This window comes from Bos indicus, chromosome 15, assembly GCF_029378745.1.
Source record: "Bos indicus isolate NIAB-ARS_2022 breed Sahiwal x Tharparkar chromosome 15, NIAB-ARS_B.indTharparkar_mat_pri_1.0, whole genome shotgun sequence".
In the NCBI taxonomy this organism is placed as follows: Eukaryota; Metazoa; Chordata; class Mammalia; order Artiodactyla; family Bovidae; genus Bos; species Bos indicus.
The window spans coordinates 36,638,072-36,660,534 of NC_091774.1; the positions used below are offsets into that span (position 1 = coordinate 36,638,072).

The 22,463-nt window shown below is 35.3% G+C and overlaps 1 protein-coding gene across 35 annotated transcripts in view; it reads left to right on the forward strand.

The window, feature by feature from the left end:
* SOX6 (SRY-box transcription factor 6) overlaps positions 1–22,463 on the forward strand; it is a 720,388-nt gene that overhangs the window by 414,571 nt on the left and 283,354 nt on the right. For all 35 annotated transcript variants that reach the window (XM_070803611.1, XM_070803609.1, XM_019974613.2 and 32 more), the window contains one exon: positions 4,859–4,948. In XM_070803611.1, the coding sequence (XP_070659712.1) occupies positions 4,859–4,948 (90 nt within the window). The remainder of the gene's footprint in view (positions 1–4,858; positions 4,949–22,463) is intronic.

Here is a 22,463-nt window from a genome sequence, read left to right on the forward strand (position 1 = left end):
CACACCATTTTTTTTTTTTTTTTAGATGGGCTATGTCAATCAATATTTAATGTATTATTTAAACACAACAATAACAAATTCATTCCAGATCAGCAAAAATAACATATTGTTTAAAGATAACTTATATTTCCCCAAAATAAAATAATTACTGAGTAGAATGGCATCATTTTACATGTTTTCGAATCTCATTAATATCTGCCTTAATAGAAGGCAGGTGGGTTTTCATTTCTGCTTCTATATACAATCTGCAGCAATATCACATGTAAACTCCATAACCTTGTGAAAGAAAGAGAGAGAAAAAGGCAAATAATGTCTTAGTAGTATTACAAAAACAGTTTGACTCCACAGACCTCTTTAAAGGATTCTGTGGCCCCTACCATCCCGGGGTCTCAAAGACCACACTTGGAGCTCCTGCTGTAGGGGAACACAGAGTTAGGATTCAGACCCTGTGAAGTTAAATGTTAAGTGGATGGAAAATTTCCAAGTGATATCTTCTTTTTCCTCACTGGGCCTCTGTGTGGCCCCCAATATATTGTCTTTACCAACTGAGCTATCACGGAAGCTCAGTTGGTAAAGAAACAAAAGAAAAGTTTTTGGATTTTTTTTTTTTTTGACAGCTTTAATTTTTTAGCACTTTATTTTATTTTATTTTTTTTTTTGATAAATTTAACGCCTTTTATTGCCATACCTCATTTTACTGTGCTTTGCTTTAGTGAGCTTTATAGATACATGTTTTTTTGTTTTTTTTTTCCTTGTTAATTTTCTGTTTAGTTGATCTATCCATAAGTGTGAGTGGGGTATTAAAGTCTCCCACTATTATTGTGTTATTGTTAATTTCTCCTTTCATACTTGTTAGGATTTGTCTTACATACTTCGGTGCTCCCATGTTGGGTGGATATATATTTATAATTGTTATATCTTCTTCTTGGATTGATCCTTTGATCATTATGTAGTGACCTTCTTTGTCTCTTTTCACAGCCTTTGTTTTAAAGTCTAATTTATCTGATACGAGTATTGTGACTCCTGCTTTCTTTTGGTCCCAATTTGCATTGAAAATCTTTTTCCAGCCCTTCTAGGTTTACATTCATTTTTAATATGTACGTATGATGGTGACACATACTATAATATTGTGATACTATAATGTTGTAGTTTTTTAATCTTAATTTCCAAAAGGTATTTTAATTAGCTGAATTAGTCTTCTTCTAATTAGCTGAAGACAACTCAGTCAAAATACTAAAATTTGAGTAGTCAAACTCAGATAGTGAAATACACTGTATATTTTTTCATTGTTTTGAGGACTGTGGCACTACCATAACTGCATTAGATGTTTACCAGTCAATCATGGAAAACATATTTTCCTGTGCAGTGGTCCAAGAATTCTGGGTGATGTTTAGTTCTTTTTTTCCATTTGGAATCCTGCATGAGTACTGAATTCAAACATGGGCTTAATCTTTCCCTGTACATAATGCAAACTGGACTTCTTTACTTATTTTGACCTCTTTGATTTTTTGCATTTGTGCGTGGTCAGAAACGGGCAAAGTCTGATCTGATGAACTGCCTCTGTAAAGCTAGAGTCCTAGTAATATAGTTGAAGTATGTGGCACAAGGAGGATGAATACTTTATTTTTTATTTTTGTCCTTACCTGGATATTATTTTGAATGGTAAATTTAAAAATATAGATTTCATTTAGTTTTATCTATTATATATGTCCTCGTTTCAAGTCAGAAACATCTTGGTAGAGTCAGTAGTATCCTCTGCCTATGTAGCTTTTAATAACAACCTGCATCTTCTGGACTTTCTTCCCTCGCCTTACTTGTTTTATATTACATTATGGAGTGTGCTGAGTACTTATTGTGTATGTATGTCCTTAGAGGGCTGGCAAATAGATTTTAGGTGAGAAACCTGTTTTTCAAGAGATTTTCTCACAGTTTTGAATGTTGATAAAGTGGTATGTCGTGACTCTTATTGCCCTGTGGATAAAGACAATCAGTGATCGTTACTGAATATTTTCATGAGCTATAGACATGCAAAGATTGCTTTATTTTTTTCTTTTCAGTTTCTTCTACTGAAATGAGAATTTGTATAGCTAGATTAACTCAGCATTATGGTGAGGATTAATTTTCTAATAGAAATGTGAAATGTTTTGAATTTATTAACCATTTAATTAATGACTAACTCTTATATAAAGCTGTGTCTTCAAACATATTTGATAAATATTTGAAATATATGTTCATGTTGTCCATATAATTCTGTTTTCTCCTATGAAATTTTAGCATTCTTTTCCTGGAGCTCTGAAAGATTTCAGGTCTATTAATAGAAATGAGAGACATATTTTAGCTGTTTTACATTTAGTGTATATCTAATCCTGGTTCGTGAACTTGCTCTGAATTTTCGATCATTACTAGTAAATTGGGATTTTGTCTTGATCATTATAATATGTTAACTCTACTCAAATTTTAACCACACAAGTTATGCTTTAGCATTTATGTCAGTGATTACCAGTTTAGTATGATGTTGTAATATATATGAAAAAGTTTTTTTAAAAAGTAACAAAACTGAGTAGGAGAGGAAGTTGAAGACATTTTGTTGATTATTCTTACATATGACCTAATGTTATATCCAGAAATTTAAACCTGACTAGAGAAAAAGTAATCTCTGATAGAAAAAAGCAGAGACATTACTTTGCCAACAAAGGTCCATCCAGTCAAGGCTATGGTTTTTCCTGTGGTCATGTATGGATGTGAGAGTTGGACTGTGAAGAAAGCTGAGCACCGAAGAATTGATGCTTTTGAACTGTGGTGTTGGAGAAGACCCTTGAAAGTCCCTTGGACTGCAAGGGGATCCAACCAGTCCGTTCTAAAGGAAATCAGTCCTGGGTGTTCATTGGAAGGACTGGTGCTAAAGCTGAAACTCCAATACTTTGGCCACCTCATGTGAAGAGTTGACTCATTGGAAAAGACCCTGCTGCTGGGAGGGATTGGTGGCAGGAGGAGAAGGGGACAACAGAGGATGAGATGGATGGATGGCATCACCGACTTGATGGACATGAGTTTGAGTGAACTCCGGGAGTTGGTGATGGACACGGAGGCCTGGCATGCTGTGATTCATGGGGTCACAAAGAGTCGGACATGACTGAGCGACTGAACTGAACTGAATCTCTGAGAGGCATGACTTTGAAGAATTCCTTCTTGACCCTCACACCTAACATTATCTTTTCTATGACTTTTGCCTAGAAACAAAATATGTACAGAACAAAGTATATACCTTGTTTCTGAATTAAAATCCAAGAGACTATTTTGGAAATTAAATGCAAACTGAACGTATGCATATGCATAGAGACCCTCTTGGCAGATCACTTAGAATTCAATTTTTAATCAAAGTGGTAGATCATTTGTTTAAAAGAAAATAATTAATAGGAAAGCCTGGAAGAAAAGGAGGAAAGGAAAGAAGGGAAGAAGTAAGGGGAGGAGCAAGGAGCTTTCACTTAATAGAATCAAGCTGACTTCTTTTTAGAAAGAACTTTGGCTCCTGTGATAGCTAGTTCTTCATCAGCCGTTTACCAACACACTGATCTGGATTCCATCCATTTCTTGATTGACTGATCATTTCATGGACAAATGTTAATTGTTTTCACCAATATGTTCTAACCATGCAGTGGTTTTCTCATCTCTTACCCAGGGGCTCACTGTCTTTGCCTAAGCTTATCAAGTTTCTGAAACCCTTTAGATCCATCTTAACCTTACTGTCATTCTGAAAAATTCAAGGAGGACTTAGAAGTTGGAGAAAAAATGAAAGGGAAAATGCTAAAGAGATAGGTACTGATATGGGAGAGAAAAAACATTTGGAGTTGAAATAAGTTTTTAAATATAATTTTAAAAAGAGGTTATCAGAATTTTGACACTTGGAATGTTAAAGTATAATGGGAGTATGCTTTGCACTAAGGATTGAGTATTTAAATCTGCTCTCCCTTTTGGAAACGTGGCCTGTTTATTAAAATTTGAGACTTATAAGATGCATGTAAGTAGTTATAAGCAGTAGCTCTAGTTTCAAATCTACCTGATCAGAGAAAAAATAACTCATTGATAAAAATTTGATAATTATTAGAACACTCTAAAATGTAAACTTCTGTAAGCTTTATGAATCTTATAGAAACAAGTGTAATAACTTCCAAAATCTAGTATGCTGTTTAGAAATGCAGTAGGTCAAATAGCGTTTAAATACGGATCTTCTTGAAAAGATCACGCATCTCTATTTATATAAAGGTTTTAACTGTTTCTATTACTGGGAGACAGAGAATATCTTGGTTATTTTCTTTGTATTTTACTGTAAATGAATATTTTACAAAAGTTGCCATCTGTGTATTTCTTAAGGAACAAGGAGTTACAGGTTGATTCTTCTCTTCTCACTTGAAAATTTGTCATTCTTCCTTGAACAGCACACAAATTTTGCTTGGACTTAAAAAAAAGTCACCTGAATTAAAAGGAATAATATCTAAACCTAAGCTTGTAGAAAAAAGCTCCTTGTTCTGTCCTATTAGTCTAAAGAAATGATAAATGCTGGCTGAATATTAATTAGCCAAAATTATAATACCAAGATAAGATTATTGAGCATTGTCTTTTTTTCTCCTGGGAATATTGTAAATGATTTTCCAGCAAAAAAAAATTTAGTTGTGGTATTTTATAATAGATAGAATAATATACTTGTCTATATCCTTGGTTAAAGCGGCAAAAAAATCTTTGATCATTTTTGAATGATAGAATTTCTCCATTAACTCCATAGACTTCTATATTTGTAATATTTTAATACTTATCTAAAACATGTATAATATTTTTAATACTTACTTTTTTATTTAAATAGATTCCTCCTGCATGGAAAAACTACTTTCAAAAGATTGGAAGGAAAAAATGGAAAGATTAAATACCAGTGAACTTCTTGGAGAAATTAAAGGTACAGTATACAAAATATCAAACATATCAATGTAGAAATGTTATTTTGTACCACAACACATCTGCTTATCTTCTGTACCCCAACATTAAATTCTTACTTCTAATATTTATATTTAAGAGGGTAAATATACAATGTGTTCCTGAACTTTTATTCTTTTGTAATGTTTATAGAATGAAATTTTTCCCTTTTTACAGTCTATAAACATATAACTTACAGGACACACTACTTCATTAGTCTCCTCCTTGGCACAGAAGGAAAACAGTAGCTTTAGCTGTGCAGTGCTTAGTCACTCAGTTGTGTCTGACTCTTTGCCCGCCAGGCTCTTCTGTTCATTGGGGTTCTCCAGGCAAGCATATTGGAGTGGGTTGTCATACCCTCCTCCAGGAATCTTCCCGACCCAGGGATTGAACCAGGGTCTCTTGCGTTGCAGGCAGATTCTTTACCAGCTGAGCTACCGGGGAAGCCCATAGTTTCATTTGCTGAACAAAAAAGTATGAAAACAATGTTATGTCAAAAATGAACAAATTAAATAAAGATAATTTTAGTCCTTCCTTTTGAAATTATAGTAGCTTAATTGATGAATCCAAATCACTAATTTGAATTTTTTTTCTGGTCAGAAATGATCAGGGGGTAGTAACTATAACAAAGGAGTTTATAGAATGTGCTATTTATATTTATGACTGGATTCTGAAGCCTGGTTCCCTGTTCAAATTCTGGCTGTGTCAGCTTACTAGATGAGTGACTTGGGGCAAGTCATTGAAGGTTTCAATGTTTTGAATTCCTTGTATCTAAAATGAGGATAGTAAAAGTACTTGGGCTTCCCAAGTGGTACAGTGGTAAAGAATACGCCTGCCAATGCAGGAGATGCTGGAGATGCAGGTTCAATCCTTGGATCAGAAGATCCCCTGGTGGAGGAAATGACAACCTAATCCATTGTTCTTGCTTGGAAAATTCTATGGACAGAGGAGCCTGGCGGTCTACAATCCACGGGGTCACAAAGAGTCGGACACGACTGAGCACACACAGCAAAAGTACCTACCAAGGCTCATTAAGAGAATTAGTATATGTAAAGCTTTTAAACGGCTTGCACTTAAGGAAACCCTCCTGAGGGAAAGTTGTGCTTGTTATTAACTGCCCATAGGATCTTAGGTTAATTAATCTCAAATAGATTTCACAGAACTTAACATTTCATGATCTCTGACCTGGCTGAGGATGAGCATCCTTATTTTAAAGATAATTGATTGGCATTATTATTTTGAAACAAATTAAGAGGTGGGCAGTCCCAATCCATTACAAAATTAACCTGCCCTATCAGTTAAGCAGTTATACTTTTTGCCCAGCTCCCTCTTGTTGATTCTTTTATGGAGAGGAAGTACTGTATGAAGTACTGAAGTAGCTTTTGTTATTGTGGATAGAATCTGTTGTCATTAATTACTTTTCTCAGTCATCCCTTACAGATAGTCATTGCTCTATCTATCACTCTGTCACTTAAACTGACAATTTGAGAACTCAATTACATTAGTTTTCTGAATTTATCAAATGACTTCAGGTGAATATTCCCATGGATAATGTCTCATTTAAGATGAACATTTGGTGATAACTATCTGATGAAAATTTTATTTTGAATTTATTACAGAATATTGCCTAGTATTCAGACATGTTATATTCAACTCAAATGAAGAGAAAGAGTAGTCATATCTTTTCCAAGGAATAATTAATAACATTCTATTAACTAATGCAGTATCAAAATCAAGTGGAAAGTGGGTAGTATTTTTGAATTTCACTGCTTCTGTTTTGAACTCATAGAGGCTATTTGCTATTTTGGAAAAGAAAAAGAAACTCAATTTATAACTGACGTGTAGAACCTCATTAGTGACATATTCTTTATCCAGCTGCAATAACATGGTGTGTGCTACTTTGCACGTCATTCTCTGTTTTCTTCCCTTTCCAAAGTCATTGGTTTTATGACAGTGAGTACAGAAATGGTTTATGCAAAGGCAAGCTTTTGCCAGTGTGAATGATGGGGGTCTTGTTTTCTCTCAGTAACGTGGAAGCTAACATTTTATTATGTTATGATTCAGCATCAAGTTTTTATGATTTGGGTTATCTTTCCAATCCCACTTTCTATATTTCTTTATTTTTGATTCAAAAATGCAAAACTGTACTAGCTTTGTGTAGTCAAAATCTCAAAAGTGAAACATGCAAACTCAGGCTTTTCAAATTCTTTAACTTTTTGTTTTTCTGGATTCTGTTTGTAAAATGTGAACTTTTGTTTGTGTGCTGCTGTTTTTATGGGCATAGAAGATAAGATTCTTACCAAATTTTTCATTTTGATTTACTCTACATCAGTCTCTGTTTTTACATCTTTATATTTTGTCAGCATAATCGTATGAAAAGATTCCAAAAATATGATAAAAGAAACAAAAAAATTTAGTTCAAATAGCATTCAAGTAGTTTGATTGAGCCACTACTAAAACTCAACACACACTTTTATTGTAGGTGAGATCAAGTCAGTTATTAGTCACCAAAATTGGTTCTAATTATTCAGAAAATTTAGGGTGATTTAAATACTATCTCCAAGAAAAACACACCTGGAGCATTTCGTGGTGTTTCAGTGGTTAGCCCTCCATTCCTCTACTGCGAGGGTGTCGAGTTCTATCCCTGTTTGGGGAACTAAGATCCTGCCTGCTATGCAGTGTGGCCACAAAATAATTTTTTTAAAAAAGGGAAAAGAAATGAAAACCATACTACTATGGTTTAGTGTATCTTAGCAATGTATATTTATATATTTCATTATTTTCCCCTCATTATAAAATTCATATGTATTATAAAAAGAATATAAACACACCTAAAGGAAAATATAATTGTCCTTTAATTCTACCTATATTATAGTGTATATCCTTTCCATTTTAATGTGTGCATATGCCTTAGAATTATTTTCCCTTAAAATTCGAATCATCCTTTTACAATTTTTTGTAATTTACTTTTCCCACTTAATGATATATTATGAATTTCCCTATAATTAGGTTGTCTTCTAAAATATTACTTTTATTTGCAGCAAATATGATATAAAGTGAGGTTCTTATAATTTGACTGAGACTGTTATTCAATATTTAAGGTTTTATTATTTGTCATTATAAAGAAAACCTTGAATATGGCTAACTTTTTAGTATTTTCAGTGTTATTTAGTAATTATTTTCTTAGGATATAGATATATTCTGAAAAAGTGAAATTACTGAGTTGAAGGATGTGTTCTTTTTGGAAAGACTTTTTGTTCATATTGCCACGTAGCCCTTCAGATAGAATATAGGGTTCTGTGCTCTCACTAGCAAGTATTTCCTTGCCATCTATGATTATTTTAAACATTCCTTGCCAGTTTGATAGGGGAATATAACATTGTTGCTGATATATTTTGAACTCATTTGATATTGACTGATAATGAGAAGTTTTACATAAATTCATTTGGATTAAATATCTCTTCCTTTGTATATTGTCTGTTTATGTTGTTAGCCCATTTTTCCTTTAAAGGATTTGTTTAGTTCTTATGGTTTCATAAGACTCTTTAGTGGTACTGGCCTTTCTTTGTCATATTTGTGTATTTTGTCATTTTCTTTACTGTATGGTTTTGTCGTCAAATCTTTTCCTCCCTGTTTTAATGCTCTTTTTTACTTTTTCTTTTTTTTTTTTTTCTGTTTGGGGTTTGTTTAGAAAGGTTTCTCCCAATCTAAAATTATATTCTACTGTATTTTCTTCCAATTCTTTGACTATATTTTTATACACTTAACCCTTTCATTCCTCTTGGATATATTTTGATGGATAATGTAAAATTTTTTTCTTAAGCAGTTAACCAAATATCTCTGTATCATTTATTAAATAACCCATGTTATCCCATCTGACTTGAAATAACCTCTTTTATTATATATGGATTGCATATTTGCAGCCACTCTCATTTTTTAGCTCTTTTCCATTTATCTTTCTATCTAAACTTCTAAAGTGCTAGGCTGTGTTAATCACTGTAGCTTTATAGTATTTTTGAACAGTATTGCAAGACCTCATTCAAAATTTTTCTTAAGGTGCTTGTATACTTCTGTGAAATTTACCTTAGATTTAGAAGTTGTTAACTAAAATTGCAAAGTGATTTTTTAAAAGATTATAAAACTATAGGGTAGCTAAAATCTTTTTAATGTTGAATCTTTCCATTCCAAATAACTTATTCAATCAATTCTTTTATGTTTCTGAACAATGTTTTGTTTCTTACATATAGATTCAGCACATTTCTTTTAATATTTCCTCTACAATATTTAATTTTTTATTTGTGAATGTTATATTTTTCATACTACTCTCTTTTTGTTACTATATTTAGGGATGATATTGCATTTTGCTGGCTCATTTTATAACTTCCCTTTTTGTCAAGCTTGTTAGGTCTAGTCATATTTCAGCTGATGTGTTTTCTCCTCTTTTGGGGCAGTTATTTGTTCCTTTTTTTCACCACTTCTTTTAATACACTGCCTAGAATGTCAAGAATAATATTGGGGAAAACAGGTAATAGCAAGTATTTTATGTAGTTTTTAGTTTATGGAATTGTGTTTGTTTAGTATTTCACCATTAAATATTATATTGACTATTGATTTAAGATATTTTTAATCATTAAAAATATTCTAGTTATATTTTATTAGGAGTTTCTATGATAAATTGTATTTTAGTTAATGGTATATCTTATTGGTTTTTGTTTCTCAAATTAAATAATGAAATAAACACATTAGTCATGGTATAGTCTTGTTTTAATGTACTTCATACTTTTATTTGCTTATATTACAGTTGTTGTTTTTGCATCTGTATTTGTAAATGAGATTAGTTTGTGTTTTTCTTTATTTTTGCTATCTTTGTTAATATTTAGTACCAGAGTTGTGAAATTGAAAAGCATATCCTTCTTTTCTATGGAAGATGGCTATGTAAAACTATTCAATAGATAACATCTTAGTGAGAATCTGTTTTTATATTCTTTGTGTGTCCTTTACCCTAAAGTGTTGTAGGCAGCATATTATAGGCTCTTTTCTTTTTTTTTAGAATCTTATCTACCATGCTATACCTTTTGATTGGAGAATTTAGTGCAATGACATTTAAGGTAATTATTGATTTGTTTTGTTCAGTCACTAAGTCATGTCTGACTTTCTACCACCCCATGGACTGCAGCATGCTAAGTTCTTCTGTCCTTCACTATATCCGAGTTTGCTCAAATTCATGTCCATTGAGTCAGTGATGTTATCTAACCATCTCATTCTCTGCTGCCCTTCTCCTTTTGCTTTCAATCTTTTCCAGCATAGGGTCTTTTCCAATGAGTAGGCTCTTTGCATCAGGTCCTGAATATTCACTGGAAGGACTGATGTTGAAGCTGAAACTCTAATACTTTGGCCACCTGATGCAAAGAGCTGACTCATTGGAAAAGACCTTGATGCTGGGAAAGATTGAAGGTGGGAGGAGAAGGGGATGACAGAGAATGAGATGGTTGGATGGCATCATCAGCTCAATGGAAGAGTTTGAGTAAACTCTGGGAGTTGGTGATGGGCAGGGAGGCCTGGTGTGCTGCAGTCGATGGGGTCACAGAGTTGAACATGACTGAGTGACTGAACTGAACTTGCATCAGGTGGACAAAGTATTGGAGCTTCAGCATCAGTCCTTCCAATGAATATTCAGGGTTGATTTCCTTTAGAATTGACTGGTTTGATCTCTTTGCAAACCAAGAGACTCTCAAGAGTCTTCTTCAGCACAATTTGAAAGTATCAGTTCTTTGGTGCTCAGCATTCTTTATGGTCCAACTCTCACATCTGAACCTGACTACTTGAAAACCCATAGCTTTGACGATACAGACTTTTGTTGGCAAAGATCTGCTTTTTAATATGCTGTCTAGGTTTGTCATGGCTTTTTTTTCCCAAAGAGTAAGTGTCGTTTAATTCTGGGCTGCAGTTACCATCCACAGTGATTCTGGAGCCCAAGAAGATAAAATCTGTCACTGTTTCCACTTTTTCTCCATCTATTTGCCATGAGGTGATGGAACCAGATGCCATGATCTTAGTTTTCTTGAATGTTGGAGATTCTAGCCAACTTTTTCATTCCCCTCTTTAACTTTCATCAAGAGGCTCTTTAGTTCCGCTTTGCTTTCTGCTGTTAGAATGGTATCATCTTCATATTTGAGATTGTTGATATTTCTCCCAGAAATCTTGATTCCAGCTTGAGTCATTCCGCCTGGCATTTCATACGATGTACTCTGCATCAGTTCAGTCGCTCCGTGACTCTTTGTGAGTCCATGGACTGCAGCATGCCAGGCTTCCCTGTCCTTCACTCTCTCCCGTGGTTGCTCAAACTCATGTCCATTGAGTCCATTATGCCATCCAACCATCTCATCCTCTGTCACCCGCTTCTCCTCCTCCCCTCAACCTTTCCTGGCATCAGAGTCTTTTCCAGTGAATCAGCTCTTTGCATCATGTAGCCAAAGTATTGGAGTTTCAGCTTCAGCATCAGTCCTTACACTGAATATTCAGGGTTGATTTCCTTTCAGATTGACTGGTTTGATCTTGTTGCAGTCAAAAGGACTCTAAAGAGTCTTCTCCAGCACCAGAGTTTGAAAGCATCAAATCTTTGGCACTCGGACTCCATGATCCAGCTCTCACATCCATACATGACTACTGAAAAAACCATAGCTTTGACTAAACAGACGTTTGTTGGCAAAGTGATGTCTCTCTTTTTTAATATTTTGCCTAAGTTTGTTATAGCTTTTCTTCCAAGGAGCAAGCATCTTTTAATTTCATGGCTACATTCATTGATTCTAACCTTTGCTTTTTGACCTGCATACATGTTTCTCAGGAGACCAGTAAGGTGGTCTGGTATTCCTATCTCTTTAAGAATTTTCCATGGTTTGTTGTGATCCACAGTCAAAGGCTTTAGGTAGTCAGTGAAGCAGAAGTAGATACTTTTTCTGGAATCCCCTTGCTTTTCCTATGATCCTGTATATGTTGGCAATTTGATCTCTGGTTCTTTTCTAAATCCAACTTGTACATTTAAAAGTTCTTGATTCATGTACTGTTGAAGCCTAGCTTGAAAGATTTGGGGCATTCCCTTCCTAGCAGGTAAAATGAGTGCAATTATATGGTAATTTTTGAACAGTCTTTGGCATTGCCTTTCTTTGGGATTGGAATGAAAACTGACCTTTCCCAGTCCAGTGGCAGCTGCTGAGTTTTCCATATTCACTGACATATTGACTGCAACACTGTAGCAGCATCATCTTTTAGGATTTTAAATAGCTCAGCTGGAATTCCATCACCTCCACTAGTTTTTTAGTAGTAATGTTCCGTTTAGGTCCACTTGACTTCACACTCCAGCATGTCTGGTTTTAAGTGAGTATTGTGGTTATCTGGGTCATTAAGACCCTTTTTGGTATAGTTTTTCTCTGTTCTTGGCACCTCTTCTTAATCTCTTCTGCTTCTGTTAAGTCCTTTCCATTTCTGTCCTTTATTGTGCATAACTTTGCTTGAAATGTAACCTTGGTATCTCCAGTTTTCTTGAAGAGATCTCTAATCTTTCTCATTCTATTGTTTTCCTATCTTTCTTTGCATTGTTCACTTAAGAAGGCTTTATTATGTCTCCTTGCTATTCTCTGCAACTCTGCATTCAGTTGGGTATATCTCTTCCTTTCTCCTTTGCCCTTCTTTTCTCAGCTGTTTGTAAGGCTCAGACAACCACTTTGCCTTCTTGCATTTCTTTTCCTTGGTTTTGGTCACCACTTCCTGTACAATGCTATGAACCTCTGTCTATAGTTCTTCAGCATTCTATCTACCAATTAGATTAGATTCTAATCTCTTGAATCTATTTGTCCCCTCCAGTGTATAATCATAAGGGATTTGATTTAGGTCATATCTAATAGGTCTAGTGGATTTCCCTACTTTCTTCAATTTAAGCCTGAATTTTGAAGGATACTGGAGTGGGTAACCATTCCTTTCTCTAAGGTATCTTCCTAACCCAAGACTGAACCATGGTTTCCTGCATTGCAGGTGAATTCTTCATCATCTGAGCTACCAGGGAAGCCCATATATACATACTCCATCTTCTTTATCCATTTATCTGTTAAAAGGACTTTTAGGTTGTGTCCATATCTTGACGCCTATAATTAATGCTGCTATGAACATTGGGGTATATGTATCTTTTTGAATTAATGTTTTCATTTTCTTGAGATATATACCCAGGAGTAGAATTGCTGGATCATATAATATTTCTAGTTTTTAGTTTTTTGAAGAACCTCCTTAGTGTTTTCTAGAATGATTGCACCAATTTACATTCTTACCAACAGTGTACAAGGGTTTCTTTTTCTCCATATTCTTGCCAACTTTGTTATTTGTATTTTTTTTGATGACAGGCATTCTGTCAGATGTGAGATGATACCTCATGATTTTGATTTGCATTTCTCCAATGATTAGTAGTGGTGAGCATCTTTTCGTGTGCCTGTTGGCCATCTGTATATCCTCTTTGGTAAAATGTCTGTTTAGGCCTTCTGCCTGAGCTTCTCTGGTGGCTCAGATGGCAAAGAATCTGTCTGCAGTGTGGGAGACATGGGTTCAACCCTAGGTCAGGAAGATCCTTTGGAGAAGGGATTGGCAAGCCACTCCAGTATTCTTGCCTGGAGAATCCCATGGACAGAGAAGTCTGGTGGGCTGCAATCTGTGGGGTTGCAAAGAGTTGGACACAACTGAGAGACTTACACTTTCATGCCTTCTGCCCATTTTTTAATTGGCTGATTGGTTGCTTTGATATTGAGTTGCATCAGCTATATGTATATTTTAAATATTAACTCATCAGTGATATCATTTACAAACATTTGCTCACATTCAGTAGGTTGTCTTTTCATGTTGTGATGGTTTCCTTTGCTGTGCAAAACTTTCAAGTTTAAATTAGGTCTCATTTGTTTATTTTTGTTTTTTGATTCCTTTGCCTTAGGAGACAGACTCAAAATATATTGCTATAGTTTATGTCAAAGAATGTTTTTCATATTTTTTTCTTCTAGGAGTTTTATGATTTCTGGGGCTTCTCTGATAGCTCAGTCCGTAAAGAGTCTGCTTGCATTGCAGGAGACCTAGGTTAGATCCCTGGGTTGGGAAGATCCCTGGAGAAGGAAATGGCAACCCACTCCAGTATTATTGCCTGGGAAATCCCATGGATAGAGGAGCCTGATGCGCTCGCTACAGTCCATGGGGTCACAAGAGTTGGACACAAATTAGCGACTAAACCTACCTACCTTACATTTAAGTCTTGAATCCATTTTGAGTTTATTTTTTATATGGTATGAGAAAATGTTCGAATTTCACTATTTTCCATATAGCTGACCAGTTTTCCCAACACTACTTTTTGAAAAGACTGTCTTTTCTCTATTGCATAGTTTTGTATCCTTCATCGTAAATTAGTTAACTGTAAGTGTGTAAGTTTATTTCTGGACTCTCTCTTCTATTCCATTGACCTATGTGTCTGTTTTTGTGCCTGTACTATATTGTTTTGGTTACTGTAGCTTTGTATTATAGTTTGAAATTAGGGAGAGTAATATCTCTAGTTGTGTTCTTCTTTTGTAAGACTATTTTGTCTGTTGTATTTTCACACACATTTTAGAATTTTTTTAGTTCTGTGAAAAATACCATTTGTAATTTGATAAGGATTCTATTAAATCTTTAGATTGTATGGATAGTATGGTCATTTTAATAAAATTAATTTTTCTAAAAGTGAACATGATATATCTGTCCATTTGACTGTATAATCTTTTATTTCTTTTATTAGTGTCTTATAGGTTTCCAAGTATATGTGTTTTACCTCTTAGATATGTTTCTTCCTAGGTAATTTATTCTTTCTGATGCAATTATCTATGGGATTGTTTCTTTAATTTCTTTCTGCTAGCTCTTATTAGTTTATAGAAATGCAACAGATTTCTTTGTATTAATTTTGTATCCATCAACTTTATGAAATTCACTGATGAGCTCTAGTAGTTTTCTAGTGGATTTTCAATGCATAGTATTTTCAATGCATAGTATCATGAGCTTCCCAGGTGGTACTAGTGGTAAAGAACCTGCCTGCCAATGCAGGAGATATAAGTGATGTGGTTTCGATCCCTCAGTCAGAGAGATCTGCTGGAGGGGGTATATGGCAATCCATTCCAGTATTCTTGCCTGGAGAATCCCATGGACAGAGGAGCCTGGCAGGCTGCAGTCCATAGGATCACAAAGAGTTGGACACAATTGAAGCCACTTAGCATGCGTGCACACATGTATAGTATCATGTCATTTATAAACAGTGACAGTTTTATTTCTTCTTTTCTAATTTTGGTTCCTTTTATTTTATTTATTTATTTTTCTTTTCTGGTTAGCTAGAGCTAAGACTTTCCATACTGTGTTGAATAAAAGTGGCAAGAGTGGACATCCTTCTCTTATTCCTAATCTCAGAAGAAATGCTTTCAGTTTTTCACTGTTACGCATGATGTTATCTGTGGGATGATCATATATGGCCCTTATTGTGTTGAGGTATGTTCTCCACTTTCTGGAAAATTCAACATCCATTTTTAAAAATCATACATGGATGTTGAATTTTGTGAAAACCTTTTCTGCATCTGTTGAGATGACCTTATAGTTTTTATTCTTCAATTTGTCACTGTGGTATATCACACTGATTGACTTTCAGATATCGAGCTGTGCTTGCATCCCTGGGATAAATCCACTTGATCATGGTGTATGATCCTTTTAATGTATTGTTGGGTTTGGTTAGCTAATAATTTGTTTAGGATTTTTGTATCTAGATTCATCAGTGATACTGACTTTTAATTTTCTTTTTTTGTGATATCTCTGCCTGGTTTTGGTATCAGGGTGACATTGGCCTCACAAAAGTGATTCTTCTGCAATTTTTTGAAATAGCTTCAGAAGGATAGATGCTAAGTGTTCTCTAAACATATGGTAGAATTCACCTGTGAAGCCATCTGGTCCTGGATTTTTGTTTGTTGGGAGTGTTTTTTTTTTTTTTTTTAAGTATTGATTCAATAACATTATTGGTAATTGGTCTGCTCATATTTTCTTCCTTCCTGGTTCAATCCTGGGAGACTATACATTTCTGCAAATTTGTTGATTTTTTCTTGGTTGTCCTTTTATGGGCATATAGTTGTTCATAGTTGTCTCTTATGATCCTTCGTATTCTTATGGTGTCTATTATAACCCTTCATTTTTCATTTCTGATTTTATTTATGTGTCCTTCTTTCTTTCTTTTTTTCTTTATGAGTCTAGCTAAAGGTTTATTGAATTTGTTTCTTTTTGAAGAACCAGTACTTAGTTTTATTGATCTATCCTACTGCTTTGTTGGTCTCTATTTTATTTATTTATGCTCTGATGATTATGATTTATTTCCTTTTACTAACTTTAAGTTTTGTCTTTCCTTCTTTTTCTAGCTCCTTTAGGTCTAAAGTTGGGTTGTTTATTTGAGATTTTTCTTGTTTCCTGAAGTAAGCTTGTATTGGCTATAAACTTCCCTCTTAAAACTCTTGCTGCATCACATAGAGTTTGAATAGTTGCTTTTTTTTTTTTTAATTTGTCTCCAAGTACATTTTGATTTCTTCTTTTGAGTTCTTCAGTGATCCATTGGTTGTTTAGTAACATACTGTTTAGTCTCCACATGTTTTAGATTTCTGCAGGGTTTTTTTTTTTTTCCCTTGTAGTTGATTTCTAGTCTCATAGTGTTGTGGTCAGAAAAGGTGCTTGATATGTTTTCAAATTAGTTAAATTTTAAATTTAGAGATACTTGTTTTATGGCCTAGCTGTGATCTATCCTGGAGAATGTTTCATTTGCACTTGAAAAGAATGTGTACTCTGCTGCTTTTTGATGCAAAATTCTATATATATGTATCAAGTCTATTTCATCTACTGTGTCGTTTTAAACCAATGTTTCCTTATTGATTATCTGCCTGAAAGATGTGGCATTGATGTAAGTGGAATGTTAAAGTCCCCTACTGTTATTGGGTTAATGTCAATTTCTCCCTTTATGTCTATTAATTTGCTTTATGTGTTTAGATGGTATTTACAATTGTTGTATCATCTTGGATTAATCCCTTGATCATTATGCAATGTCTTTATTTGTCTCTTGTAATAGTCTTTGTTCTAAAGTCTATTTTGTATACTGTAAATATTGGCACCCTGTCTTGATTTCCATTTGCATGGAATACCCTTTTTCATCCTCTTTCAATCTGCGTGTGTCTTTAGATCTAAAGTAAATGTCTTATAGGCAGCATATATATATAACATTTTTTTTTTTTATCCTTTCAGTCACTCTATGTCTTTTGATTGGAGAAGGTAGTCAAATTATACATAAAATAGTTATTGATATGTATATGTTTTTTGCCATTTTGTTAATTGTGTTAAGGTTGTTTTGTAGTTCTTTTTGATTCCTTTCTTCTTTTGTTCTCTTTGTGATTTGATCCTTATGTTTAGTATTGTTTGGATACCTTTCTCTTTTTTGTGTGTGTATTATAGATTTTTGGTTTGGGGTTACCATGAGTTTTTTATATAGTTGTTGATCTCTTAATTTTAAATGCATTCTAACAATCCTATATTTTTTACTCTCCCCCACCCCCAGTGCTTTTTTTGACATCATATTTTATATCCACTGGTTTTTTGTGTATCCCTTAAATGGTTGTTGTGAATATAGATGATTTTAGTAGTTTTGTCTATTTAACCTTCCTACAAACTTTGTACATGGTTGATAAACTACCTTCAGCGTGTATTTGCCTTTAACAATGAGCATTTTCCTTTTGTAAGTTTTATGTTTCTAGTAGTGGCCTCTTCTTTTTCACTTAGAGAAATCCCATGAACATTTCTTGTACAGGTAGTTTGGTAGTGCTGAACTCTTTTAGCTTTTGCTTGTCTAAAAATTTTGATGTCTCCATCAAATCTGAATGAGAGCCTTGCTGAATAGAGAGTACTCTTGGTTGTAGGTTTTTTTTTTTTTTTTCTTTTATCAGTTTATATGAATATATTGTGCCTTCTGGCCTGCACTTTCTACCAAAATGTCAGCTGATAGCCTTATGCAAGTTTCGTTATGTATAACTTGTTGCTTTTCTCTTGCTACTTTTAATATTCTCTCTACATCTTTAATTTTTGCCATTTTAATTGCATTTTAAGGCAATGGCACCCCACTGCAGTACTCTTGCCTGGAAAATCCCATGGACGGAGAAGCCTGGAAGGCTGCAGTCCATGGGGTCACTGAGGGTCAGACACGACTGAGCGACTTCACTTTCACTTTTCACTTTCACGAATTGGAGAAGGAAATGGCAACCCACTCCAGTGTTCTTGCCTGGAGAATTCCAGGGACAGGGGAGCCTGGTGGGCTGCCATCTATGGGGTCGCACAGAGTCAGACACTACTGAAGCGACTTAGCAGCAGCAGTCTTCCTTGGGACTCTTTATATTTCTTGGACTTGGATGTCTATTTCCTGTTCCACGTTAGGGAACTTTTCAGCTGTTATGTCTTCATGTATGTTACCTGCCCCTTTCTCTCTCTCCTCTTTTGGGATCCCTATAATGTAATGTTGGTACTTTCGATGCTGTCTCAGAGGTCTCTTAAATTGCCCTCATTTTTCATTCTTTTTTCTGTTCTGCTTCAGTGATTTCCAGTAGTCTGTCTTCCACCTTGCTGATTCATTTCTCTGTGTCATTTATTCTATTGATTCCTTCTTATGTATTTTTTCATTTCAGTTGTATTCTGCATCTTTACTCGACTGATTTCTTTGTATTTTCTTTGTTCAAGATTTCTAACTTCCTGCTATGTTCATCCATTTTTTCTCCTGAGTCCTTTGATCATCTTTATGATCATTACCGTGAGCTCTTTCTAAGGTAAATTGCCTTTCTCCACTTCACTTAGTTCTTCTGGGGTTTTGACATGTTTCTTCATTTGGAACTTGTTCTTCTGTTACCTCATTTTTCTTAACTTGTTGTTTTCATTTCTATATATCTGTTAGGTTGGTTACTTTTCTCAGCCTTGGAGAGTGGCCTTTTGTAGGAAACATTCAGTGCTCCAAGCAGTACATTTAGGAGTGTGTGCTCAACCCCTATGTGTGCTTCTTGGGTCATTCTGCTGTGGTAGGCTGCTACTGTGGGTGATCTTTTAGGCATGGCTCACCCCCAGTCCATTTGATTGCCAGATGGAGGCTGCCCACCACTGATTTGTGAGGCTGAGTCATAAGGTGGCTGGCTATAGAACCCCAGGAGATCCTGTGGCAGTAGCTGGTGCCTACCCACTACTGACTGAACCCAGGTCCTGGGGCTAGCATCAACCTACTGTCAGGAAGAGCCAGGTCCTGGAGTCTGGCTGCAGGGCCCAGGGGTCCTGAGCTGGTGTAGAACCATTGGTGAATGGGGCTGGTTCCTAACATAGCTGGCTGAGAGGTCCAAGGTGTCCTGAAGCTTGTTGACCTGCTGGGGGTAGGTTGGGTCTTGCTATATCAGGCTAGGAGCTGCAGTTTTCCACTGGCTGGTGCAGTTTTCCTATGATTAGAAAGTGAAGTTGCTCAGTTGTGTCCAACTCTTTGCGACCCCATGGACCGTAGCCTACCAGGCTCCTCCATCCATGGGATTCTCCAGTCAAGAATACTGGAGTGGGTTGCCATTTCCTTCTCCAGGGGATCATCCCGACCCAGGAATCAAACCCGGGTCTCCTGCATTGTAGACAGACGCTTTGCCATCTGAGCCACCAGGGAAGTCCACAGGCTTGCTAATGGGTGGGGCCTGGACCCAGGGAATTCTGGGGCTGGTACCTATTCACTGGTGGCTGCAACCGGGTCCTGGGGTCTCTATGAGACCATGGGGATCTGGCTCTAGTGCACAGGTACCGGTATGTGGAGGCAGGTCCTCGGCCATCTGATGGGCAGGCATGTGTCCAGGGCCAGCTGTGGGCTCACGGGGTCTTAAGGCAACCTTTCTCTTGGTGGGTTGGGGCTGGATCCCAGAACATGTTAGATTTTGTGTGTACCTTGTAAGAGTGGAGCCTGTTTCCACAACCCTCTGAGTCTTGTGGAAGTAAGCCCTGCTGGCCTTTAAACTCAAGTATTCTCAGGGTTTTTCTTCCCAGTTCAGGACTCTTGTGCTGGGAAGCCAATGTAGGACTCAGAACCCTCTTTCTTTGTAGAGAACCTCTGCAACTGTAATTATTCTCCTGTTTATGAGTCACTCACCCAGGGGTATGGGTCCTGACTATAACATGACTCTGTTCCTCCTATCCATCTTGTTGTGGATCCTTCTACACAAATTTAGCTGTAGAAGAACTTTTCAGGTAGGTTCCAATCATGTTATTAATAATAAAAAATAATTCTGTAAATAGTTGTAATTTTGGTGTACCTGTGATAGGAGGTGAGGCTAAGGTCTCTCTACTCTGCCATCTTTGGCAAAAGAACCTCTGTGGAATTATCTGTCTTGATCTAAATCTAAATAAGAGAGAGGGGAGCAATACAGTAAAGGATACAAGATGAAACAAAAATAGTCGTAAGGTTCATAACCCATTTGTATGTATGCTTTTTTGAGTTGTACCAAAAGAGTAAGGATGCCAGGACATTTATGATGATGAAACATTTCTAAATGCAAAGGTGGCTTACTAAATGATGTCTAGATCATTAGAATTCACCCTGCTTCTATGCATGGATCTAGCCTTCTGTGGTTTATATAGGAGAATCTTAGCCAGTCTCCTTCTTTTACACACATTCCCCCCTATACTCTGGCTGGCATCTCCTCCTTGGTGTGAAGGCGCCTCCCTGGGCAGTGTGCCAGAGAAGCAGTAATGTTGGTTGTTTGAGTTAGCACAAACTGTTTGTCAAACACACAGATGATAGAGAGAAAAAAAAATAATTATGTGATATGAATCAAATAAGGAAAATAGTGTTTTCCTTCCTTCCTTGGTCATTTATGATTAATCATTTAAATATTTACATTTAGGGGTTAAGGTAGATATGCTTATAGGTACACTCTCCTGATGCTTAGAAAAAAATGACAGTGTCTTTCTGGTAGGGAAAAAAAGTGATTAAACAAATGCTTTTAAATGAAAAATTCTACAAATGATTCCCAATGTTTTTAAGGTTATTTTTTGAAACACAATTACTTACTATAGTTATTCAACTAAAATGTTTAAGAGATTTGTTCTGGAGGCTTAATACTGTTTCTGTACTTTAATATTAAAAACTTTAAGCATTACTCACTGTTACTTTACTAGGGTTTTTACTAAGAGAAGTAAAATTAGGAACTGTTGTATCAAATTGTGCAGGTATATTACAATTGTGCTTCGTGCATATACTGAATTAAAAATGTGAGTTTAATATAATTTTGCTACTATGTGCCACTAAGAGCCAGGTTTCATTTTTAGTTTTGATTGCAAACATAAATCTTTAGAGGAGAGTGCAGGAACACAAAAGTCATGGTTTCTTTCAGTGCCTAGATCTTTGAAGACCAAATAGTGTAGGTTATTCTTGAAGTAACTTAAGCAGTGCTGTTATCACCAAAGGGTCAGAATGAATATAACATCCTTCCAATAGAATTAGTTTCTATGTCACAGGTTACTATCTTAAATGCCAATTCTCTCTACTAGTTTGTTCACTTTATAGTAAGGGCCCAAACTATATCTAAGTACTCTGATTGCTTATTCCGTGCATTGCCCTTTATACAGAGTACTCGGTTTCTTTAGGAATAGTAATTCATAGTTACTGGTATTTTCTGTTGTAGGCAATCACAGAAGGACTAGAATGGTTTTTGAAAAGCTGTGACCATACACTTTACATATTCATTTATAAATGAGTTTTTCTTGAATTTCCATTTACAAATTTACAGCAGTTTCTTCATCTGAGGGAACTTAAAAAATCTGGATGCATTTAGAGGTGAATCATCTGCCATTTTTCAACTCCAATAAAATCAGCAAAGTTCTTATACCTAGTGGTTTTTGTTCTCTCTTTAGGAAAAAAGGTTGAAACAGTTATAATGTGCAGATTTCGTGTATTTTGAAAAACTTAAATTGTTATTTCTAAGACAATTGCTATATTGCTCTAGAGACCAGCTTGTGAAAGAGCCTTAGAGCACATGTAATTTCCTCATTGATTTGTATGAAATAATGTAGTAGAGTATCACTATTTTCTGTATAAATCTATGTAATTGAAGAAATTCAGAGTAATATCTCAATCATAGAATTTCCAAAAATAACTTGAAGGAGCTTTGTATATTATGTAATTCAAACTTCTTATTTTCCATTACAGGGACTCCAATATCTAGAAAAGTGACTTCCCTAAAATCACATAGTAAATTATTAAGGTGGAATCTTAATTTACCCTAAATAGCATGTTTATCTTATTTCACATATTCTTTTGGTCATCTTGTAATCAGTGTTATTGCAGGACTCAAGAATCCCTTTTACTACTAATAAATGCACACCACGGCTAGTTTACAGATATATATGCATTATAACACAACGATACCCAT